Source organism: Pungitius pungitius, chromosome 10, assembly GCF_949316345.1.
Source record: "Pungitius pungitius chromosome 10, fPunPun2.1, whole genome shotgun sequence".
In the NCBI taxonomy this organism is placed as follows: Eukaryota; Metazoa; Chordata; class Actinopteri; order Perciformes; family Gasterosteidae; genus Pungitius; species Pungitius pungitius.
In genome coordinates, this window is record NC_084909.1 from 8,344,545 (window position 1) to 8,367,332 (window position 22,788).

A 22,788-nucleotide genomic window follows, 5' to 3' on the forward strand; every position below is an offset into this window, starting at 1 on the left:
CAAATAAAAAGAAAATACATTTAAAGCCCTCAACATACAATACGTAAGAAAAGTATTTCATACAACGTTGGTACAGGCATTAGTGAAGTCAAACATTGTTTTATTCCAAATGTAGCAGCTCCTCAGTGTTGCAGTATCAAGGGTCCTAAAGCGGGAGGCAGAACAATGGACGCTGAATGTGTTTTGGTCTGGTCGAGCTGAATGATTGCATTCTTCTCGTCCCTCTGCAGACGCTCCCATTGCTTCCACAGTTACATCATGTCCAGCTGCATAGGAAGAGAGGGAAAACAAGATGTAAGACTTGGAGGTCTCATTAGCCCATCCTAAAAACACAGGAAATGGTCTGAATACGAGTTTTGGCAACATCAGATAAATATATAACATCTGAAGAGGTGAGAATTAAAGAAATCACACTTGCCAAGTCATCAACATCTCCGGTATCTTCAGCTGGCAGAGCGGCCGCCTCCTCCTTCTTCTCCTCCTCAGAAACCAGAAACTGAGGACAAAATATGCTTCCGTCAGTAGGAGTACAGTCTAAATATCACCTTATTTCAAAAATGGAAAACATTTGCTGTTTCCCCTTAACAGCTCACACTGGTTTAAATGGGGGAGTCACCTGATCAGCATCGGTTTTGGATACAGTGCTTCCTTCAACCTCGTCCTTACTGATCAGAGTTATAGCGTCTGTCAATCAAACAACAAGAAATTAGCCACAAAACGCCACTTAGCAGATTTGTGATTCAGCCGGCAGCACATTTTAAGCATCTATCCGCTCCCACTTTTGCATTATTTACTTATTTTTGGAAATTATGTGGATATTCTCATCTCAAGGAAGAAATGATTTGGAGAAATCCTGTGGCAGCGAGAAGTGAAGCTTATCACACCTTGAACCAGCAGGTCCCAGAAGACCTCCAGCCCTCTGTTTGGGATGCTTCTCTTTAGGGACTGGAGGTAGCCGTTGTACAGATTGGCCTCCTCCAGCTGAATAACAAAAAATATGAATCATTCAAAATTCGTCTATGAGTCTCCTAAACTCCTACGTACAGTCACATACGCATTTACTCACACAAGAACTGACGTTGGACTCAATTCAGGAGAATTTAAACAGACTCATTGCAATCTTCCTAGATTGACTCCTAGACCCCAGAGCAAAACCAAAACCACCACATCTTTGCATTTGCCTGATTGAAAGATAGCAAATGTTTATTTACCTTAACAGACTGCTCTCTAAAGGCCTGGATACAGGTGATGCTTTTCATGTAGTACGGTGTGTTCTTGTTGCCAAGCAACTGCTCTATCCTCCGAGTCAGTTGCTGACAGACTGGGAAGGACACGGGGGTCACCACAACCAAACAAAAGAGAAACACAATTTGCAAAGGCTGAACATGAGTCACAATATTTTATAATACAAACAAAAGAAAAAAAAGCAAAGAAAAACTGGACCTCACCGTCTCCGAATGGTAGACTCTTCTTCTTGATCAACAACCTGAAGTCCCTGGCTGGATTCACGCTTCCCACCTGGTTGAGAATTTAAAATGTTAAATAACTAAAAGAAATGGTGAAGAACTTTTCACGGACACTTTATCTGATTTTTGTCGAGATTGGTCCGCTCTCCCCTGATTCTCACCGAAGTAACAGACCCTTCGGAAATGTCCGCAAAGTTGTAGTCCTCCTCCTCCTCCTCTTCGTCTCTTTTTGCCTTTTTGGCAGCTGGCTCCCCAGAGCTGTGAATGGCAAAAAAAATCACTTACGACCTTCTGAATTATTTAACACAATTGTCTACAATGAAGATTTCGAGCACTGTGTGAAAAACACTTTCTCTCTGTAACTCACTCTATGCCAAAAATCTGTGCACTGGTTTTCAGCTTCTTTTTCTTCTCCACTTCCGTGAGAGGAAACTTCTTCTTCACCTCCTCGAGTGGACAACGGCAACGTTCAGTAATGACACCCGGGCGTTCCAGCGCAGCCTTCAGCCAGGGCTCCATGGGGGGAAGAGGGGCGCCGGGGCTCACGGCCCGGTGGTGCAGACACTGAAAACAAAGGTTGGGTGAGACAGTGAGCGAGGAAGATGCAATCCTGGTTGAATGTGAACAGCTGGTGAAGCTCTGGTCAGGAACTTTAACATTGCTAACTGCCTCACACTGTATCTGTGAAGTCTGCAGTACCTGGAAGTGCCTCTGGAAGGCAGGGTTGGGAATGTGGTGGACCTTAAACATGTCCTTTTGGCCTCCGTTATCGTCGTCCTCCTCTACCAGCATCATGGAGTCAATGAGAGAGTCCACGGCAGACAGCTGGTTCTCTACAGGAAACACACAATATCCATTGATTTTTCTGTTTGAAGGATCGCAGCTTGTGCAGCATATGAACTGGTTATGAACTGGCGTTTTGTACCGGACGGAGTGAACTTTTTGTTGTTTTCGAGAGAAGGAAATGCAAACTGCCTCAGGTCTTCCGTGAAGGGCAGCTGGACGTAGATCAGACACTGTTTGAGGGTGAGAGACAGATCATTAACCTCTGTGCTACTAGACACTAAAAGGCAGGGCAGCGAGTAGGTGTACTCAGCCGGTTGCAATCCGCAAACTGCAAAGCCAGATGCCGCTAAATCCTACGCACTGGCCCTTCGGTGTGCTTTGTTCTGATCTCACCTCATAGTCCTTCTTGATGCAGGGGAAGGCTGCTCCTACTTGAGGGCTGCTGATGCTGTTATAGGCGTAGCGTACGATGGCCGCCATGTTGAGTCCGTCTAACGCCCGGATGAGAGCGGACAGCGCAATTCCGGCATGCTGCTCAAACGAAGACGCGGGTCAGTATCAACGCAAAGTGACCGGCGTCGCGCCGCGTCTCTTCCCCCCCCCCCGTACTCACCTCGTCTTCCTTGGCAGGAAACACCTTCAAGACTTGATTCCCCATGAAGTGATGGCGGCGTACCTGCGGGGGGGAGACGGGGAACAAAGTAAACAACAGGTTTGGGTTCACCTGACCCGACTCAGACCCTCCGCGCACACACCGCACCAGCATCGGAGTATCATACCAAGTTCTGTTTGGTGAAGCCAAGGACAGCAAAGCACTTCCCGTCGTGCTTGTATTTCATCTGTTCTTGATCTACTTTGGAGAAGGGAACGATATCACTTCCGTAACGGAAACCTGTGAACAAACACAGATTATATTAGAGCGTTAGAAAGTGGTAATTAGAGCGTTAGGTGGTCTAAGCTCATACGATTGGCTCACCTTGGATGGTATCGTCCTTTTGCACCTCTGTCTCGTTGTCATCATCCAGACAGTAGACGGTCTCTCTCTTCACGTCGTCTTTCTGGTGTGATTGAGCATCAACTGTCGTCCACGTTTTCTTGAGTCTCTCCTCGGTCACCTGAAGGCGGAGAAAGAAGCCCCGCCCCCCTCTGTGAGTGTTGCGCTCCAGGTTCCTCCGTGCTCGTGTTTACTAGGCCGGGTCGGGGGGCACATGACTGCGGGTCTCCGAGCGCGGAGCTAATGGCGGCGACGTCGCGCTGCACTTATAAAGCGCAGATAAAATCATCCCGCCCCGCGGGCCCGTAGAGGGAGCGCGACATTAAAATGTGACAAAAGCTGAGGGCGTGTCCGTTTTCAGCAGCCTTCAAACAATACAAAGGAAGTCACAGGAAGATTTACAGATTGTTAGACACAATTCTGTTACCATGCCCTGGACCGGCACTATCTCTAGAGGCTATCCTGCCTTTATTTGCATGATGCCAGAGAAAACTATATATATATATATAAATAAATTTGTGCAACAGCACTTTTTTCAGACGTGACAGAACTTAAGAATTTAGTCTGGCTTTGTATGAGACATACAAAGTGTGTTTATTCATCCAGTGTGTCACAGTAAACCTACTGCTTTGTATCCAACAATGCGGATGGGCAGACAGCTGCCGATGGTCAGCAGACAGGGCCAGGCCGTGGGCCTCTTCTCGATGCACTTAAACATGCACAGCTGCTCAATCGCCTTCCTACAAGCGGGAGTGAAGCACAGGAAAAAATCCACATCATGTGACCTGTTCCGATAACTGCGTTATTTTCTTTTAAGTGTAAAAAGCACCAGGTGATTAAAGAGACAAGCATGCGTGTCTAGAAGAAAGGGATCAACCTGAAGGAGTAGATTTCATCCAGGCCGTCCTCCTCGTTGAGGGTCAGCATGACGTGTTTCACCATGTCGAGGCCGCTCTGCTGTTCCCTCGACAGACCTTTGCCTGTTCCTCGGGGACCAGGGCTTCTTCTGTCCGCATCTCCTCCATCCTCTTCATCATCCTCCACGGGGAAAGGCAAGCTGAGATCGGTTTAGTGGAAGGGAGCACACAGAGGAATGAGTAAATGTCTTAAAACTACACTTAAAAGTGCTTTACGGGACACCAGTTCAACGTTGAAGGCTTGATTCGAATCAGAAGGCCCGTTATGTCTAGATTGACTTCTAATTACTTCACATAGTATGAGGAAAATTAAGAAACCAGTGTGTTCCTATTCAAATTATGGTAGGTTTCTTGGTGAAAAAATTACATATCTAACAGGCAATTATCTCCATTATGATGCCGTACATTTGATTTATTATTGGAAGTAAATCCTGTAATATAGTTGCTTTAAAATAGAACAGTGAATGGGTTTGAAGCTTACAAAAACTGCAGGGTGATGTTAGCTTTTTTCAGGTTTTCAATGATAACGTCTAGCTGCTCCGAGTTGGCCGGAGTGTTGAGGTCAGTCAGGAGGGAAATGTTGACACGATCACACTTCTTCCCCCTGGAAAAGATCCCCAAACACAATGTTGTATCATTGAAGGAACAATACACCCCGCAACAAAAATAACATTTAAGTGCATGAACATCAGCTAGTTTCTTTTTTTTCTTGCTAATGGTGGGAATCATGTGAGCGATACAGGCAGCTTCTTACTGTGTTCCTGTCTTAAGGAGATCCATGCACACAACAAGCGCATCCAGCCCTGTTCAAGAGGAGTTAAGGAGGAATCATCTGGGATATAGCTGTACACAAACAGGATCTAAGGCATGAGCAACGTCAAATTATTCAGTCTTTACCTCGCAACAATGACATTTCTGCTTTATATGGAATATTCTTAACATTTTATATGCGTGTCTGCTACCTTTTTTTCCTTTGGGAAGGATGCTGCTTTCTGGTTTATCTGATATCACAAAAAATGTGTTTTATGCATTGGATATCAGATTAAACAGCTAAAAATACTACACTTCGACAGAAGGGTCCAAAGACTGTGAGGTGCGATGGATACCAATGTATGAAAAAAAAGGCATGTGATAGAATATTCTTTTGGGAAAACCATCAATTAATTATATTTACTAAAACAACATTTTAGGATTGTCAGCTTTCGCAGGTCCACCAGATGAAATATGTCAAAAAAGTTATTTAAAATCTCCAAAGAAAAAATCAAAGACAAATATTTTCTTCTTTTTTGTTTTTACACGTGAATACATTTTATTGTACCAAATCTGCCACTGTAAAACCTAAAGTACTGTTAGATGCAGCTTGCATATATTTACACCCCAACTACAAAAAAACGAAAGGCAAAAGGATACAATCGACCTGCTGATTCTCTGGATGGATCTGATTCTCGATTTCCTCAAGAAGCTGAAAATCGGGCACCATGAGAGGACGATGCACGGTGATGTTCTGGTACTGGCCGTCCTGGTCCAGGGAGTTCTTGGTGGAGCCTGTGCCAAACAGGACTACAGCCAGTTCATCTTTGGTTTCTGCAAAAACCTGTTAACGGAGTTTTTTTTCAAGATTATAGAGATCCTAAAAGATTTCTTTCGGCGGGGTTGACAACATGTGGAAGAATTTTACCTGGCGCTGGACAAACTTCTGGATGACTTTTTTGGCAAGTTCAAAAGGAGACTCTTCACCCGGGGCCGAGTTGGACATGGAGAACCCAACATCCATGCACAACACCAACGCTGCCTGCAACGATGCAAGAAACCATCGTCCGTTCATCAAATTATTGATTATTAAAAGATTATTCAACTGAGCGATGGAGTCAGTTTGTATAATGTCTCGTATGCATTTGATGGCGTGACAGCTTCGGTCTCGACATGTCGCCAAAATCTGAAGCTCAATGACTGAGAACTATTTCTTTCCCACGTTTGGAAGCTTTCCGTTCAACACATTAAACATAATGGAAGCAAAGGCCCTTAAGTTATTTAATAAATGTGATACAAATAGGGACTTACTTTGGCCATCTTTCTCTCTTCCCTGTTACAAAGTCCGCGTGTTACCTTATTATGGCTCCGAAGAGAAACTGTGAACAGTAGAAACAGGAATGTAGTTCCGGTTCCGAGTAATAATTGTTCCCCGTTAATTTTACAGATCATCACACGTGTTACTGTTCCCTGCTCATCATAAATTAGTGTATGACTGTTAGACACCAGACACCCGACCCGTATCAGCCAGTGACGGTGTCAGCCTGTGATGGTGTTCTAGAGCTGGAGACGAGTCAATGCGATGAAGGGGAAACGTAATGATGGGATGTAGGTCAAACGCCCCCCAGCGCTTCATACGGCACAGTGCACGCGGTGAAATTCAGGATGTGCTGTAATGCAAAATGGGTTGAGTCTCAGCAAATGTGCATCCCACTAGCAAGAAATTGTGAAATAATTAGGTCAATGGTTATGACAAATAAATAAATGCGTAATTCAAAATACATTATGAAATTAATGTATAATTTAAAGAAACATTATTTGGAAGCATACATTAATAATACAAAAATATTCTCTCGACCCAGACCCTCCACTGCCAAACAAATGGGACCCACAGTCTGTGTTTAGTGTTTAACCTTAATTGTTTCAAAATGGATTTAACAAAAACTGACTGTATAACAGGTCTGCAAGTCTGTACATTAGTATTAACCCTTACTGTGCTTTTGTCTCTATACTGTTTTAGGACATATGGATTTTCTTCAGTAAGCCTCACAGTGTCACACCAGGGTGCCAATAATCACATCCCCCAAACCCCAGAGAGCCATCTGCATTGGTTTGGACCATGCTGGGACGTATGTTTTTCCTAGACATAATGAGCCCCACCAAAATCATTGACCTGCTGGTTTTGTTTTCCCCAGTAGAGATTAAAACATGTTCACATAGTTTTGACGTAATGACATAACACATTATTCAATTTGTGTATTTTTTTATTTGCATGTTTCACAACATGTGATGTGGAATACAGACTCAATCCACAAACACTGAATTACTTCAGCCAGTTAGTTCTGAATATAAATGATTGAATATTGAATCTGATCTTTTTAAACCAGCTCCATTCAAAGAGGTGCATGTTGGCTGTTTGCAATACATTTAATTCAAAATTCCAGAGTATAAACCAGCTAGCTAGAACAATTTCAGGAATTGAACCAGACTTAAATATTAGAAATATATAAATTAAATCACTAGTCCTAACATGATTGTGTAGAAAATATAACAGAAACTCACAGGTAGAAAATTACAGTGAACTTAATTTTGCTCACGTGTGAAAATAAATAATGAGAACAAAACCAGTACTTTGAAATCACAACCCTGTGAATGCAGCTTTAGATTACATGAAACATGTTACTTCACCAAAGAAATGCTTCACCTTGACTATGGCTTCAAATTGTGGCTGTTTTAACCTGCCGTGAACCCCTATTGATTCCACTTCCTCGTTCTCTTTTTGGACTCTGTCACACACATATACAGATGCAGTACAGAAGACATCAGCAGAAACACATGGCGTCATGACTAAAATCAGCCTAGATGCCCAGACACAAACAAGTACCCATATGCTGGTGTATTTCCTGATGAAATACAGATCATTTTTGGGGATATGCCATATATAAGCACAATACCATCCTCAATAACACAATTATAAAAGGATAAGACTGGTAATATTCTATATTTTTCTTATTTTCAACAAAATCCAATAAAAAATCAGCACTGGATTAATGTTTCCAGCATGTTATTCCAGTGTATCAAAATCTTTGACGTAGTTTATTCCACTGAGCCGTACATATTAAAACACATCAATGAGGCACATTGTTGATGCTGTTCATTTGGAAAAATATAAAGTAATGCCATCCGTATCCTTAAAACTACATGCTGACAAAAAACTGCCCATTGTAAGGTGCATATATTGTATATTCACAAACAAATCCACTGGGTCAGTTGCTAATTTTTTCTAGTCACTAATCCAGGCTCACTTCCTCCACCACATGACAGAGTGATTACGATGGAGACAGCTTTGCCTTTGAAATGCATCTTAATTCTGATTTCAGTGCACAGCTGCAGTGATCACACTTAGTTACAGATATTTACAGATGAAGGGAAACTTGGTTTGACCTCCAGGCCTCAAATGAATGTCCACCGCAAGTTTATCTAAACTTACATGTATTTTACAAGATCATGTGTAGGATTCAGTGATTGAAGAATACCAATACTTACCATATGACAACCTAAATGTAATATCCAACATTCCACTCCCACGCTAAAGGGAATCATTTAGAATGATCCTAACCCAATAGTGTTTTTACAAAATAATACACAGTTCAGCATTTCCGGACAATTCAGGCAGTGTTTTGTAAGTTTTAATTTACAGAAAAGTAAACAGATTTCAAGTGCTTTGCCGTGACTAAAACGCTCTGGCATGTAAGTCCCCGTTCAGACCGAGGACGTCTGGGCGAGTTCACTCGGGGCCTTGCTGTCCAGGGTGCCGGAGACGGTGTCCGAGTCGAGCAGCTCCACTATGCTGTACGGGGAGCAGTCCTCCAGTCCCAGCTTCCCGCAGGCCCAGCCGCAGAAGCCCTTCTCCAGGTCTCTCACATCCTGCCACCACTCGCTGAAGGCCCAGGACACCTGCACCACGGCGGAGTACAGAGCCAGCGACAGCGCCACGGGCATGATGAGCATGGGGTAGAAGATGATGAGGAAGGGGCATACGGTGATCTTGTGCCAGAACGTCCGCTCCTCGTTGTACACCAGGAAGACGTTGTACCAGGTCAGAGTGCCGTAGTAGAAGGAAGTGATGAAGGAGAGGAGGAAAATGATGGGGGCGCAGGAGAGGCTCCACAGGACAACGTGGGGCCCGTGGCACACGCCGAAACTGCAGGCGCGATTGCCGCCGTCCCCGGCCTCGCACTCTGCGTCGAGACGTTCCTTCGACTTGGCCAGGTCCCGGATTTCCCTCTTCGTCAAGGTGAGGTGGATGTCGACGACCTGGCCCTTCTTCTTCCCCCGGGTGATGGTGCCTGTCAGGGTCACGTAGCGGCTGTCTGGAGGAAGACTCCATCCTCCTCCTGCGGAGAGGTAACACAACTTAAGGAAATGACATAATGGCAAAATTTAGAAAAAGCAAAGGAAGGCAAGCAAGAAATGGTTCCCTCTCACCTTCGCCAGTAGGTGTGCAGAGGAATTTCGCTCCCTCCTCCGAGCTTCTCTCTGCTCCCTCCTCAACGTCTTGGTCCTCTCCGGGCGCCCTCTCCATTTCAGAGCGGTAAACAATAATGGACTCCGGACGCGGGTCTTTCTTCTTCCTCCTCTTCCTCCTGACGGAAGGCCCTGTTTCTCCATCGTCCACGTGGTTCCCCGATACCTCGGAGATCGTCTGGGGGCTGCCCTCTCCCTCGGTTTGAGACTCCTCCACCTGTACCATGCTGTCCCCGGATCCACAGAACACTCTTTTATAGGATACTTTTTGATGGCTTATGTGGAGACTAATAGTGAAGTCCGGAGCAGCACAGCCGATGTCCACTCATTATGTGTAAGTGTTGGATCTAAGGGAGATTTCCAGCTGACAGCAAAGAAACAAAAGCACACACACACACACACATACACCAATTGAGAGAGTGAGAGAGGCGTTATATATAGCGGTGATGCTTTTCTACAGGCACAATAATGCACTCTGCACAGGGATCCTGGCCTAGATTCTGCACAGTCACTTCTTGCGTGATGAGGACATATTAAAAAAAAAGAAATCAACTAAATATCACATAATCTTTCATCTAAGAGATCATGGGAGTATCCAATCCGACAGAGACTAAATCGCTCTAGATAGATAACAAACAAAGCGTGATTGATCATCATCGAAAAAAGGGGGCTTATCTCTCTTATCCCTCTCTTTCTTTTGCATGACAGCGCACCGATGGGCATTATACTCTCAGGCATTCCAGTCTGTTAACCCCACCGCCCCCACCGACATACCGAAGAAACCTACACAATTCATTGACGTAGAATACAGATTTCCAAAAATAACGCATCATTTAATAGGAGGGCCTGACATCTACAATGCAACCCATTCTTCACACAGCTGATCCCCTCCCATTTAAATCCCACCCACGTCCGCTCTTTTGTCTGCAGACGCGAGAAACATGCCCTCCAAATAGCGCTGAAATTGAGCTGTCTTCTTACCTTCGGTGGTTTTGGACGAGTAACGGGCAGTTAAACTGAAACGGGTGCGGATGAATCAGTGCATTTGTGCGGCACAATGCAGGAGCCCACACATCACAGCGCTGTGTTTCCAATGCCGCTACAGATGCGCCACCGACAAGGATTTCCAGAAGAGCACTAACCCCGCCCCTCCAACGACAGTCACACCAATCGCAAAGCGTCATTTTCCTGACGTCACGTAGAATTATAAGATGAGCGGGTGCACATCTGTCCCCAGCGGAAACGATGTGGGGAAACACCAATATAGAGGCTCCTATCAGCAATCCAATTAGTACATACACATTTATCTACATATGAAATATTTTTAAAGATGGGTTTGTAAAATATAATGCATTCACCGATGAAACTACACACCAAAACATAAAACCGGTAATTGGTTGTTGTACCTCTGCTGGCAAAATATGTCACTTTGAAAAGGGCCAATCTGTAAGGGCAACGTTTTGGAGCAACGTTGCCGTTAATACTTTTGTATTTACCTGTGCATTATATTATTATTAAAAGATACAACACATTATAGCTTCCCAGCTGTATTTGTAAAGTGGGAAGGTTTCTGCCGGATTGGACTAATTTTGTTAGGCTGCTTTAAAACGTTTTTAAATTACTGTAAACAAAAAAAAATGGGGGAAAAAAATGATAAATGATTTTAATAATTTCTATTCGATATTAGGTTGATTGCCTAATTATGTGATGAGGCTCCGCGACGGGTTCGGCTGGTTTCTGGTGGTCTGACCCGCTGTCAGCTCTTGTCGCTCTTCAGGGTTGTTTAAGCCGGTGTCAAAATGAACGAACAATTTTCACTTAATCACATCGACAAACTGCTTTTTCAGTTTGGTGAGTTGCGCTATTGAATCTTTGGTACTTTTACACTTTAGTTTGTCGTCCGTTGATGTTTGCTTCACCCGCCATGTAACGTTTTACCGCCGGTTACCCTTGGCTAACATTAGCTACTTGGCTAACGGATAGCTAGCCGTTATCTACCGTTAGTTAACGGTAGTAAACTAACTACCGTTAGTTAACGGTAGATAACGTTACACGGTAGTTAACCTTAGATAACTAAGGTGAGGAGATATTCGCTATGTGTGTACTACTACTACTAATAAAAATGGCATAACTGACGTTGGATGTTTGTTCTTTTAAACAAGATGACTGTGTTGTGTGTGTTCCGTAGCTCTCCAGACGAGGGAGCTCTCCCAAAAGAAGAATGAAATCAACCAACAGATTAAAGGTAACGTCACCTGTCATTCTCATCACCCTAACTAATGTAAACTAACGGGCTACACCAGATCAGACATTTGTACCTACAGAAGGCTAACTGGTAATTGCTCTGATGTCACTTATCTTGTGAAGTGGTGTCCATCAAGGACCTTTACATTTCTGTCCACAGTTTGCAGAGTTGACACTGCTGAGAGAAGGTCATCCATTGACGCGATGCAGAGAAATATCCAAAAACTGGAGGAGGAAATCAGGGCGAAGCAGAGCACTGTGACACATAACAAAGCCAATGCTAAAAGGTATGACGACTACACACAACACATTTGGCATATGACGTAACACAGGCAGTGCAGAGAGGGACTGATATATTTGTATATTGCTGCTTTTCATCCATGCACCTTCAGCATGAAGGCGACAAACGCTCTGCTGCTTCAGTATGAGCAAACACTGAAAGCAGACCTGGAGAGCAGAAACGCAAGCTACAACCGTGACCTGTAAGTTCACTCACCTGTGGTGCTGGATTGCATTTGATATTGTTTTGTGTTAAATAGTTAACGAAGCTGACAACGTTTTTCAACAAGAGAGGTCCATGAAGAGAGAATGGCGAGCTGCAGGAAGACTTTCCAGTCGCATAAGGAATATTATTGCAAAAATCCTTTAGCTCAAAAGCTCCTCACGCTGCAGGCTGAAAAAGAGGAGATTGAGTCTAGGATCAGGGGTTGTGATGATCAAATTGCAATGAAACAGAAGGAGCTGGATCAACTCACTGGTAACACGTTTTTTATATCCTCAGACTTTTCTCTGGTAGAGCGGAAATATTTACCATTCATGATGCAGTAAAATAAATTTCTCCTTGACCAGGTCCAGCCGTCAATTCTTTTCTCCCTGAGAAACCACCTGCCAGGTATTGCCAAGCCGACTTCGTAAACGTCAAAGAATATTGACACATTAAACCGATCTTAATTCACGTCTCTGCCTAGTGTCCCTGATCAGCCGCCCAGAGCAGAACCAGAGAAACAACTGGATACCCAGACAGAGGAGGAAAGTAATTCATCAATAGACATCTCTTCTCTTCATCTTAACCAGGCAAAGGTACTCATACATATTGAAAAGGGGTCAACGGATTTGTAAAGCTTGCAAGTGCTTGCCATTATGAAATGGCCTGACATTGACAGTGACCTCCATGACATGTCTCACAATAATTAGCTCACACCCCTCCCTATGAAAGTAGATCGGTCTTGCTGTATTCACCACAGTAAAACCAGGGGGGTCATTGTTCATTTTCAACACTTCCGTGTGTCAACGTGCGGTACCGCCATGGTTCAAGGACTCGAGCGTAATCCTTGTGCCACAATTGAATACAATCTCCTGCCTCAACAACTTCAGACGGCTTGATCTAACATCTGTTGTCATGAATGCATTTCTCCAAAGCCTTTTTTCCCCTCGACACAAACCACAGCAAACACAAACAGCTCAGTCAACATTTTTTATAAGTGGACTCACAAGAAAACCCTTTTTGCAGGTATTCCAAACAATCACATGGTGCATCCATAACAACGTCCACCTCAGCTCTTCTAAATCTAGGCAAACCCTTTTCATAAACCATGGGTCATTAAGAAGTGTTTGACCTTTAATTGACATTTCAGAAGGGTGATGCAACTTGTGTAGAAGCAAATACTGAAGAAGCTTGCGAGGAAAACAAGGTACAGTATTCTTCCGCCTGCCGCCCGTCCTCAGCTGACAACGAGCTGTGGTCATGTCAGCCGCTGGACGGTAAGTGGAGGAAAGTCCACCACGTGACACAGCGATTGTCGAGTTTGGGTGTCTATGTCCATTTTAAACCCATCAACCATTATTTCTCCAGAGCAAAGACAGCCAGATGAGATGCACACCAAGGAGCAGGATGGGGAGGAATCTAGACAAGACGACCACGTCTTGGTATTGTCTCACTATACATAGACTGTCTCTAATAGTGTCCCAACTTCATGGAGTAAACAGTTCTCTACCAAAGTATGACCGCTGATGGGACAAACTGATTACATGGTCGGGTGTAACTGGAAATCTGTTGTTTCACATATTTAAATTTAAATATGCTCCATGATGCAAGTGCCACGTTTTCTGCAGCAATCCGCTGCGTCAGCCGCGCAGCAGGAAGTGGAGGTCGAGGCGCCGGAAGTAGCCACCGACGAGGAGCAGGCACAGAGCGAAGATGACAACGAGGGACTCGCTGCTGTTCCTTCGTCCCCAACCTTCCCATTTGCGTAAGGCTTTATCAGACTGGCAGGATGCCTGTCAAGACACCCGGTGAGAACTGTGTTATTGGTCCCTTTTCAGCTTCAGCCCCCCACGTCAAGGCACCTCTGATGCCAAATCTCCACCTTTCCTGTTCTCTGTGAACTCCGATCCCAGCACGCCGGCCTTCTCTGGGTTCGGTTTTGACGCCGGCTCTTCTCTGGAGGAGGTGAGCAGTGAACCAAAGGAAAAAAGTTGTTTGACATACATTTGTTTCTCAGTTTTGGAATGACCTCGAAGTTGCTTTGCAGGAGTCCCCTTTCGCTTTTACCTGCCCCTTTTTCAACGAGAAGGTACCGCCTTTGTATTGTAAACCCTTTTTCTTTCGTACAGTGCTACTTGAACAAAATACCAAACTACTGTGTGTCTCGATCTTTTCAGAAAACTTCAGAACCAAAGTCTTCGACCTGTATGTATCAAGTGAAAGCCCTGTCCTGTTGTGATGTGCATTACCCCCTCAGAGCTACAGGTACTTACTGTATATCCATTTATAGGCCCAGAGTTCCTGTTTGGACAACCAGAGCAAAGTGAAGCCTTCAAGTTTCCTTTTCAATCCCCGAACCCTCGGACAACCGACAAAGAGAACACCAGGGAGGATTTTCCATTTTCATTCAACTTCTGAGGAATGCATGACAAATGTCTGAAATGCTGAATTAAGTGTTTTTAAAGCAGTTAGTTGCTGATTTTCTTCTGCGACATTCTCAGTCGTTGACGACACATTTCCTCGGTAAGGTTTCATGTCAGGTTTTAAGCTTTATTCTGTTTAATGGAATTCTGCCGTGCGTTAAGGTTAATATATTCTTTCCATAGCTCTTTACACATTTCAAAGATTATACTACGACCGGTGTTACTGTTAAATGACATTTAATAAGAGATAAAGCATTATCAAAACAATACACATGCATTCAGATCCCTTAACAGATATCTGTTCGAAGGACAGTTTATTACACTGTGTATCCATTTTCGTTTTGTTCTTAATTAACGAGCAGTGTTTCATACACAGTGTATAATTAAATGAAATTACCATCTCAATGGTCCCATGAGTCAAAGTTATATGCCGACACCATGCAATTTGAATGTGATTTTCACAATCTCAAACCACACACATTACAACACTTAAATTTGATGATAGAGATGCTCTAAAAATATTTAGTAGCTTTCCATTTCAGCAGGGTAACATGGATTATAACACACATATTTTACTTAAGGTTCCATCGTGTTCATATAATATTCCATAACACACCACAGACATCTGCTTTAATATAATACATTCAGTAGTAAATCATAGGAGTTTTGGCTTGGTGGCACACCTGAGTGTCTTTTTATTGCATTGATTTGGCTTCAGAGGCTTCATTGCAATAGCAGTAATGGAAAAACCTGATCCTCTTTGGATAGATTAATACTTAAAGTACACTTTCAGAGTGACTAGAATGCTGACAGCTGACTGTCTTTTAAACTCTTCAGTCCAGTTAACACGTATTGCAGTGGGTTAAAAAAAACACTTGAAGTATGAAGTCTGTGAGGATCCCGCTGCTTCAGAGAACCTAGAACCCGTGGTCAATGCTGATGGAGCGCCGAGTCACATGTTCAATCTCTCCAGGCACATATTCACAGAAGCTGGTTTGGTACTTGGCCAGCATCTTTAGCAACGGCCGAAGATTAATCCACCAATGCACTAGCGGCACCCGGTGCCTAAAAAAAAATTAAAAATTCAGATTTTATTTAGACTTATGATGCATATAATGCAATAATGCAGTCTAATCATATGGCAAAAAAACGTTGCTTACTCAAAATCAGTTGCGGCCTTCAGTTCGGTGACGGGGCTGAAGGAGATGACCTTCCTGTTGAGGCCGAGCACACACGCCGTCTCCGGTGAGTTGGCAAACACGCGCCCTGGTGAAAAAATGATGTAATCGATACATTCATGTGACATCATTTTGGGTGTTCGAGCAACGTATATACGTAGTTTGACTTAATGAAACTACCATGATGGAAGTTTTCGCTCAGTTTCTCTGAAATCCACTGGATGGCCCTCACACCCAACTTGGTGCCGAAATTTCTATCAAAGGGAGAAGGGGCCCCTCCCTGGAGTGCAGAACACACAAGCAGTTTATGGACATATAAGATTCTGTGTCTTCAAGGTACACTCGGGTCGCAACTAATTGAAAACACGCGCTAGTTGCTAAGGTGTGTTTAACCACAGGTGTCTGTGTACCTGCTGAAGGTGCCCGAGCACATTGACTCTGCAGTCAAAGATGCCTTTCCCCTCCGAGGAGTACAGCCTGTGGATGAAGTCTGTGGTGTAGTTTTCATGGCATTTTTCATTCCTGTCATGACAGAGAAAATAATCAACATCCGACAATGCTTCAAATATCGAAAAGGGCAACATCGTCCATCGATGATATTATACAATATGTCCTTTCAAATGACATGGTTTTCAGAATATGGCTCCTCACCTCAGCACGAGACCCCGCTGGATGTCCTGCTTCATCTTTTCAGTCAAATGATCCACGTTGGTCTTTATATGATAAAAAGAGACGGAGCGCTGTGAACACGTTACACAAAGAAGAAAACACACAACGGCCGAGTGAGATCCTTTCGGTCTTACCTTCAGGTCGTGGATGTTGATGGGTTCCTCGTAGATGTAGGCCGCGTCAGCGCCCACAGCTATGCCCGTGCAGGTTGCCAGATACCCACAGAAGCCGCCCATAGTCTCCACCACAAACACTCGTCTCTTGGTCCCGGAGGCAGACTGCTTGATCTTGTCGCAACTCTGAGGAAGAAACCAAAAGGGCGGCGTGAATGCAGAGTCGAAAGGCAACTTACTCCTAACCAGCCCCTCACCTACGGAGCTCGTATTGCACACGTATAGCGTGTTGTTTATGGGCTTCATCCAGCTGTGGTGTTTATTATAGAGGTACAGGGGTGAACTAAAGACATCAGCCAAACCGTCTTCTACTCAAAGTTTAAAAAGTTCAAAGTGGACGGCTCACATTTACGTGTCTGGCTTGGTTTCCGTTAGTCCTGAAACATCAAAGTCACACTTTTAATTTGCCATCCGCTGGTCTTTACCTCCATGGCCGCATTGACAGCCGTGTCTGCTCCCAGGCTGAAGTCGGTTCCGGGGACGTTGTTGCTGACGGTGGCGGGGATTACACACATGGGGATGCAGAGCTCATTATAGTGACTCCGGGCTTCAAACAGCTGCAGCACACCTACGTAGCCCTTTGAAAGACAACGGGAGATGAGAAAGCCTTCTTTCATGTAACATTGGCACTGAAATGTATTATACAAGTACATTCTGGTTGTGTCTTCTACCTCAAACCCTCCGATTACAAGCAGAGCGGAGATGTTGAACTTGGTGATGGTTTCCACAATCTCCACCATGTTTTTTTCTGGAAGAGTTCTGAAACATGAAGAAAAAAAAAAAACTTTGAGAAACTGTTTAATTTTTCTATTCCCAGAACGCATCACACAGCCTGTAATACAATGTTTAAATTCTCCTGTTACCCCAATTAATTGTACTATCAGTTTAGGGCACTTGATCCCATTCATGTATAACTCTATTTAGATTTAATGCAGACTTGCTAATAGCTTTTTAAAACGACCATTACAACCAGGGACACGACAGGAAAACATAACAGTTGAATGTTACAAAGACAATTGATAAAAAAATGACTAACTCCTGCATTGGTTTTGGCCTTTTGTTGAATGTGTATCATGTCTGTATCACCAAAGCGTCTCCTCACCGTTTAGTCCCCAGCAGCGAGCCGCCTTGGCCCGTCCAGCCGGCCACACTGTGCCAGTTCATCTCCACAAGCTGCGGACAGACACGGGTCAGTCCCCAACAGTTCCCTCTCAGCCCGAGATCTACCGCCGAGTCGTACACAGACGCAGAGGTGGAAAAGCACTCACATCTCCATTGGCGAGTCCTTGAAAGCCGTCGTGCACGGCGTAGACCTTCTGTCCGTGAGCCAGCGCCAACCTCACCGCGGACCTCACCGCGGCGTTCATCCCGGCCGCCGGCGCGCCCACGTTCAGCACAGCCAGGGAGAAGTTGGTCTGAGAGAACACCAGTGCGATATTGATGAACACATTTTTTATAAACATTGATGATGTGTGTGTGTGTGTGTGTGTGTGTGTGTGAGAGAGACAGATTACTTCAGACTGGACGGGTTTCGGGAAGGCCAGAAGTTTGTAGATTTTCCAGTTGTTTTCAAAACTCCTGCAAGAAAATCTATATCTTTAGCTTGGAATTGTTTATTGTTCGCAGATAAAGAAAAAAAAAAGATATGATCAATGGTGTGCATGATTCAATTAATAATCCATTTACGGATAAAGTTGACATACATTGAGGCAGTTTTTACATTTAATTTCACTGATAAAGAAAAACTTCAGTTCTCACCCTCCGCGCAGTTTGATGGCCTCTTCGAACCTCTTCTCGTTCATGGCAGTCTGCACCAATTTAGTCTGCAAACGACGGCACAGTCCCAACATTACAGAAAACCTCCCACTGGTTCCAAACATGTCCATTAAATCACAGAGTGGAGGAGAGCGACCCACCATCTCCACACACTCCATTAGAGGCAGGCGGACGGCGTGGTTACCAGACAGGCCGATGGCGCACGGCGGAGTGTCAGGAGAGGCCTCCATCAGGGCGATCACCGCCTCCACCCCCAACTTACAGCTCTGAAAACAGCGTTTACATGCATGAAAGGAATCGCTTCCTACGCATCAGTAATAAGCGCCCAATGAGGTGGCTTAGATATGCATTTTGCAATAAGTGATATTAATTACACTATACAAAAAAATGTTATCCAGCTCACCAGTATTCGGTCAAATGCCGAGGGAGTTCCTCCTCGCTGAACATGGCCGAGGACAGTCACTCTGGTGTCGTAACCCAGTCTCTTCCCCACCAGCTTCAAAACACACGCCCCGTTGAACATTTGAATTCTATTTCAGCATCGCAGAATAGACACCCATCACTCAGAAGCAGCACACACATCTTTAAACCTACATCTTTTACGTAGGTGGAGGTGATGGGCTTCCCGTTTATGTCGATGGCTCCCTCGGCGAGGATTATGATGTTGAGTCTTGACCCCTTTGTGCGGCTCTGGGATAAACAGATACCATTCAATTAGTTAGCACAGCCTTGCTTCCAAGTGGTGTATATTAAACTTTTTGTTTTTTATGTTTCCAGATCAAAGCATGTCTTTCTTGCACCGTATCTGGCAAACAGACTGTAAAGCCTTACTCCCTCCAGACGGCGGCACATCCGGTCCTCCCAGCCCTCTTGAGGAGGAGCCTCTGGAATGAGGAGCCAGTCCGCTCCAGATGCCAGTGCTGACACCAAGGCCAGATATCTGTAGCAACAGGGTATTGGTTGTATTCAGTGACAGTGTCTGAAAGGAATGCAAAGTGTGTTTAAGTGTTACTCACCCGCAGTGTCGCCCCATGACCTCCAGAACAAAGGTGCGCTGGTGGCTGTGGAAGGAGCACAGCGATCGGATTAAAGTATGTGAGCGTTAAAACCATAGAACACAGAACTGGACTATTGTATTAACACATGCCCGATCCAAGGGGAGCAAGTCAAGGCACGATCATCAAGCCCAACATGGGCGTGTTGAACAAAACCTTCCCCAATAAAGAATGCAGGACTAAATATATATATACTGGATATATATAGCTAGCCGTCGCTGACCTTTGTGCTGTGGTCATGATAGCGTCAATTATCTCCATGATGCGGTGCAGTGCCGAGTCAGCGCCGATGGTCATGTCAGTACCACAGAAGTCATTGTCGATGGAGCCCACAAGCCCCACGATGTTCAGGTGGGCATGCTGCGTGGCCATAGTGTCCGTGATCCTTCCTGAAGTAGTATACACATCAGTCTAGTAGCTTACTATTTATGCACAAAAGCAAACAATGATCTTCTTACCGCAAAATGCACCACGTATTAGTTAATGGCAATTAAGCAATTAGCTAATCTAATAATTACATAATTAACACAGATAATGCCGCGACTGATTTGGAGCGTTATCAACATTTCTGCATGTTTATACAAAGCATCTGACCTTTTTTAAACGGTCTAAGCTTCATTTTTATAACCCAGCGCTGTTGAACCAGGCAGCAGCCTGCGGGCCTGAGAAGCGAGACCAATGACTTTAACTTGCATCCTTTCTAGGTGGCAGGTTGCCACTTGTCTGGTTGCAGGCCATTACCTTTCCTTAAAAGTTCATCCAGCAGACTGCTCCATTCATTGCGGAAGATGTTGGCTCCGGTGAGGCTGCCGTCTCCACCACACACACACAGGTTGGTAATGCCTTTCTTCACCAGGTTAAAGGCGGCAGCAATCCTTCCCTCCCGAGTTGTGAAGGCCTTGCATCGAGCGCTGCCAATCACAGTCCCCCCCTGCAGCAGAGACGTCACGTAACAAGTGACAAACCCAATAAAGCCACAACATTGGAATCCGTCACTAAACAATATCATACTAAGTGACAGAATATATTTATATATATATACACTTGTGCTGTGCCTCTTATTGGTATTGTTAGTAATATGAATGATCTGAGATGGAAGATTCAGATTAAATCAATTTCAAGCAGGAAACGGAGAGCCAGTTCGCAAGCAGTCAGACAAAATATAGTTTTGCTTTGATTAATGGGAACTGCCATCCATTCCTTATACAGCAGGGGGTCCCAGCATGTGGGTGGGGAACAAGAGATTCGCTTTAGAAAAGCGACACATTTGCTCCCTTGTTGACAAATGCAAAAAGAAAAGTGGGATTGCATTGCAACGATGAGTCTACAGCTGACAAGGCTCAAACGTGCAGCAAAGCCCCTTACCAGGTAATAAACCCCTATCAGACAGGCGGGGGGAGAGAAGAGATGAGATGGAGGAAATAATAAAACCATAAAAAGAAGACAGAAAGGTGTTAAAGTAAGGAGGTATTAAAAACCAGAAATTTAAAAAAAGACACAATGGGCCTTTGTCAAAGAAAAGAAAAGCACAGTTTCAAATGATGAGATGATTAATGGTTCTGATTATAGCAACGCTTGAATAGAACAATGACAATGTTGACATTATTTGTAACTCCCAAGTCAAAATGTACTACAGCTACAAGAGTAATATTGGACCTACCAGCTGGATGATGTTGGTCACACTTTGCCAGTTTGCCAGTTTGATGTTGTCTCCCCCGTCAACCATTCCCTGGTAGCCCTGAAAAAGTCATTTTATTCTCAGATATGTTATTTGAAAAATGTCCAATGCTGAATGGTCAAATAGGAATGAGGTCCTAAGACAATGACTCAATGCTTTATAGTGTCCAATCAATAGAAATGGTTTACCTCATGTATAAGGTAGACCTTGGCCCCAACATAGATGCCCATTCTTGTTACAGCTCGAACAGCAGCATTCATCCCTGAAGCGAGGAAAGTTACATAAAAAGATTATAATATTTGCCTAGGAGTATCATTACACACAAGCTGTTACACAATGACCCTGCACGACAAAATCAAACACAGGAAAAGGTGCAAAGGTGCAATCTGCTCTCTGGTGACAGCAATCAGAGTCCACTACAAGAGTTATTATTGTTGGCAGTGGAAGTACAATAATAAATGGATACGTGGTCAAAAGGGTGATAAAGCGCAGTGTTTAATGCTCCAATGTCCACTAATATATATCATATTGTGTAACAAAAGGTTTAACCGATAATAATAATAATGCCCAATTAGCTTATTTATGCAACACAACAGACATAAAACAGATAAAAGATAGCATGGGGAGCAGATACATACACATTTCCACATGAATACATATTTACAAACACATAGGACTGGAACAGGAAGTCGCTGTTTATTCTCTGAAGGATTCTGTAAGACTCTACAGCAGATGTTTGTATTTTACTCCCTGATTTTAATCTACCTCGGATTTGTCATAACAGTAAAACATGTATGAACAAATATTGTTTTTAATGTTCCTCGGATCTCATGTGTTTTAATGTGCTTTCCTTTGCAGAACAGCTCCTCCTTGTTTACCCTTTCAGGAGCCTGCAGAGATGCATACTTGCAGAATGTGTTTAAAAAGGAGGCTCAAAATGTCTGCAAGAGAGCTCCTCAAACACCCGAGGGTGCAAGGCCTCGAAGTCCTGTCGACTCTCCAAGACGCCATGACGCCTTTCCCCCGCGGCCGATGGGATGTGGTCAGTTTAGATACGAGGTCACTAAAAGATTCAACCCACCCACGACCTTTGACCCGTGAGCATATTCCTACTGTTGGTATTGATTAAATCGTTTTCTCTCCATAAGAAAAAATGCTATTATTTAATGCCTTTGTTGACATTCATCCAATGAAGTTCTTATAATATTGAAATGTATTTAAAGGCTACAGAATGCAATTTCATGTAAATTTGGCCGAGTTAAAAGTCACCTTGTGCATCTCCACCGCTGGTCAGCACTGCCATGGCTCGACCTGCTCCCGTCATCTTCAGCTTCTCCAAGTCCATCGAGCACATCTTGACCCCACCGAAGTTCACGACACGAAACCTGCGTGGAAACTAAAACAAACGAGCCCGCCGTCAGGTTAAATGAAGCGGTTCGTTTGATATACAAGGCGTTGCTTCGGGAGTCGCTTCCTTGTCAGTTGTAGGCAAAGGGACAATTGAGTGAACGACAGAACAGCAGTTACTACGAGCTGGCTCCGCCCAGGTGAAGTGAGCGCTTGTTTTACTGCTCAGCACCTCGCGGCGGACCTACGTTACAGCTTCACCGGGCGTCACGTCATTAACCCCGCCTCCTCGACGAGTGCAAAAACAGCACGTACCACACG

General features: G+C 44.2%; 4 protein-coding genes across 6 annotated transcripts; 1 reads left to right on the top strand and 3 right to left on the bottom strand.

The window, feature by feature from the left end:
• Window positions 1-22: 22 nt before the first annotated feature.
• On the bottom strand, window positions 23-6,503 carry xrcc5 (X-ray repair complementing defective repair in Chinese hamster cells 5). The gene is made up of 21 exons (XM_037488512.2): window positions 6,225-6,503; window positions 5,842-5,955; window positions 5,574-5,757; window positions 4,918-4,966; window positions 4,645-4,767; window positions 4,124-4,303; window positions 3,872-3,986; window positions 3,229-3,367; window positions 3,032-3,144; window positions 2,866-2,928; window positions 2,646-2,783; window positions 2,392-2,482; window positions 2,166-2,299; window positions 1,834-2,030; window positions 1,628-1,724; window positions 1,449-1,518; window positions 1,212-1,321; window positions 885-981; window positions 617-684; window positions 419-496; window positions 23-266 (listed from the first exon to the last, which is right to left on the bottom strand). The coding sequence occupies exons 1-21, from the start codon at window positions 6,363-6,365 to the stop codon at window positions 252-254; spliced, it is 2,316 nt and encodes a 771-aa protein (XP_037344409.2). The 5' UTR covers window positions 6,366-6,503; the 3' UTR covers window positions 23-251.
• An 81-nt stretch (window positions 6,504-6,584) lies between these two features.
• On the bottom strand, window positions 6,585-10,566 carry tmem169b (transmembrane protein 169b). Of its 3 annotated transcripts, none has more exons than XM_062565137.1 (3): window positions 10,422-10,561; window positions 9,402-9,667; window positions 6,585-9,310 (listed from the first exon to the last, which is right to left on the bottom strand). In XM_062565137.1, exons 2-3 carry the CDS (start codon window positions 9,664-9,666, stop codon window positions 8,676-8,678), a joined length of 900 nt encoding a protein of 299 aa, XP_062421121.1. In that variant the 5' UTR covers window position 9,667; window positions 10,422-10,561; the 3' UTR covers window positions 6,585-8,675. The 3 variants fall into 3 exon arrangements, with proteins under 3 accessions (XP_062421121.1, XP_062421122.1, XP_037344412.2); XM_037488515.2 differs by having other exon boundaries at window positions 6,586-9,310; window positions 9,402-9,804; window positions 10,422-10,566; XM_062565138.1 differs by lacking the exon at window positions 10,422-10,561 and having other exon boundaries at window positions 9,402-9,750.
• Window positions 10,567-10,696: 130 nt separating this feature from the next.
• Window positions 10,697-14,736, top strand: LOC119228674 (uncharacterized). The gene is made up of 14 exons (XM_037488513.2): window positions 10,697-11,291; window positions 11,629-11,685; window positions 11,845-11,971; window positions 12,077-12,166; window positions 12,254-12,441; window positions 12,534-12,576; window positions 12,653-12,764; window positions 13,319-13,445; window positions 13,537-13,610; window positions 13,797-13,933; window positions 14,007-14,133; window positions 14,216-14,257; window positions 14,346-14,373; window positions 14,459-14,736. Exons 1-14 carry the CDS (start codon window positions 11,240-11,242, stop codon window positions 14,584-14,586), a joined length of 1,332 nt encoding a protein of 443 aa, XP_037344410.2. The 5' UTR covers window positions 10,697-11,239; the 3' UTR covers window positions 14,587-14,736.
• A 75-nt stretch (window positions 14,737-14,811) lies between these two features.
• On the bottom strand, window positions 14,812-22,649 carry pfkla (phosphofructokinase, liver a). The gene is made up of 22 exons (XM_037488511.2): window positions 22,390-22,649; window positions 21,309-21,382; window positions 21,103-21,180; window positions 20,184-20,373; window positions 19,666-19,831; window positions 19,404-19,448; window positions 19,219-19,327; window positions 18,982-19,077; window positions 18,791-18,883; window positions 18,528-18,653; window positions 18,370-18,434; window positions 18,126-18,189; window positions 17,880-18,026; window positions 17,714-17,784; window positions 17,283-17,370; window positions 17,037-17,189; window positions 16,573-16,737; window positions 16,421-16,482; window positions 16,180-16,291; window positions 15,950-16,049; window positions 15,752-15,857; window positions 14,812-15,656 (listed from the first exon to the last, which is right to left on the bottom strand). Exons 1-22 carry the CDS (start codon window positions 22,472-22,474, stop codon window positions 15,509-15,511), a joined length of 2,343 nt encoding a protein of 780 aa, XP_037344408.2. The 5' UTR covers window positions 22,475-22,649; the 3' UTR covers window positions 14,812-15,508.
• Window positions 22,650-22,788: the final 139 nt, after the last annotated feature.

Coding starts and splice junctions, on each gene's coding strand:
- xrcc5 (XM_037488512.2), bottom strand. CDS start 6,365: ATGATCTGTAAAATTAACGGGGAACAATTATTACTCGGAACCGGAACT. Junction 4,768..4,917: donor CTCCTTAAGACAGGAACACA/GTAAGAAGCTGC, acceptor GATCTTTTCCAG/GGGGAAGAAGTGTGATCGTG. Junction 3,145..3,228: donor AAAGGACGATACCATCCAAG/GTGAGCCAATCG, acceptor GTTTGTTCACAG/GTTTCCGTTACGGAAGTGAT.
- tmem169b (XM_062565137.1), bottom strand. CDS start 9,666: ATGGTACAGGTGGAGGAGTCTCAAACCGAGGGAGAGGGCAGCCCCCAG. Junction 9,311..9,401: donor CTGCACACCTACTGGCGAAG/GTGAGAGGGAAC, acceptor ACCTCTCCGCAG/GAGGAGGATGGAGTCTTCCT.
- LOC119228674 (XM_037488513.2), top strand. CDS start 11,240: ATGAACGAACAATTTTCACTTAATCACATCGACAAACTGCTTTTTCAG. Junction 11,972..12,076: donor AACAAAGCCAATGCTAAAAG/GTATGACGACTA, acceptor ATGCACCTTCAG/CATGAAGGCGACAAACGCTC. Junction 13,611..13,796: donor GACAAGACGACCACGTCTTG/GTATTGTCTCAC, acceptor CGTTTTCTGCAG/CAATCCGCTGCGTCAGCCGC.
- pfkla (XM_037488511.2), bottom strand. CDS start 22,474: ATGTGCTCGATGGACTTGGAGAAGCTGAAGATGACGGGAGCAGGTCGA. Junction 18,654..18,790: donor CGGCATTTGACCGAATACTG/GTGAGCTGGATA, acceptor CGCTGTTTTCAG/AGCTGTAAGTTGGGGGTGGA. Junction 18,435..18,527: donor TAATGGAGTGTGTGGAGATG/GTGGGTCGCTCT, acceptor CGTCGTTTGCAG/ACTAAATTGGTGCAGACTGC.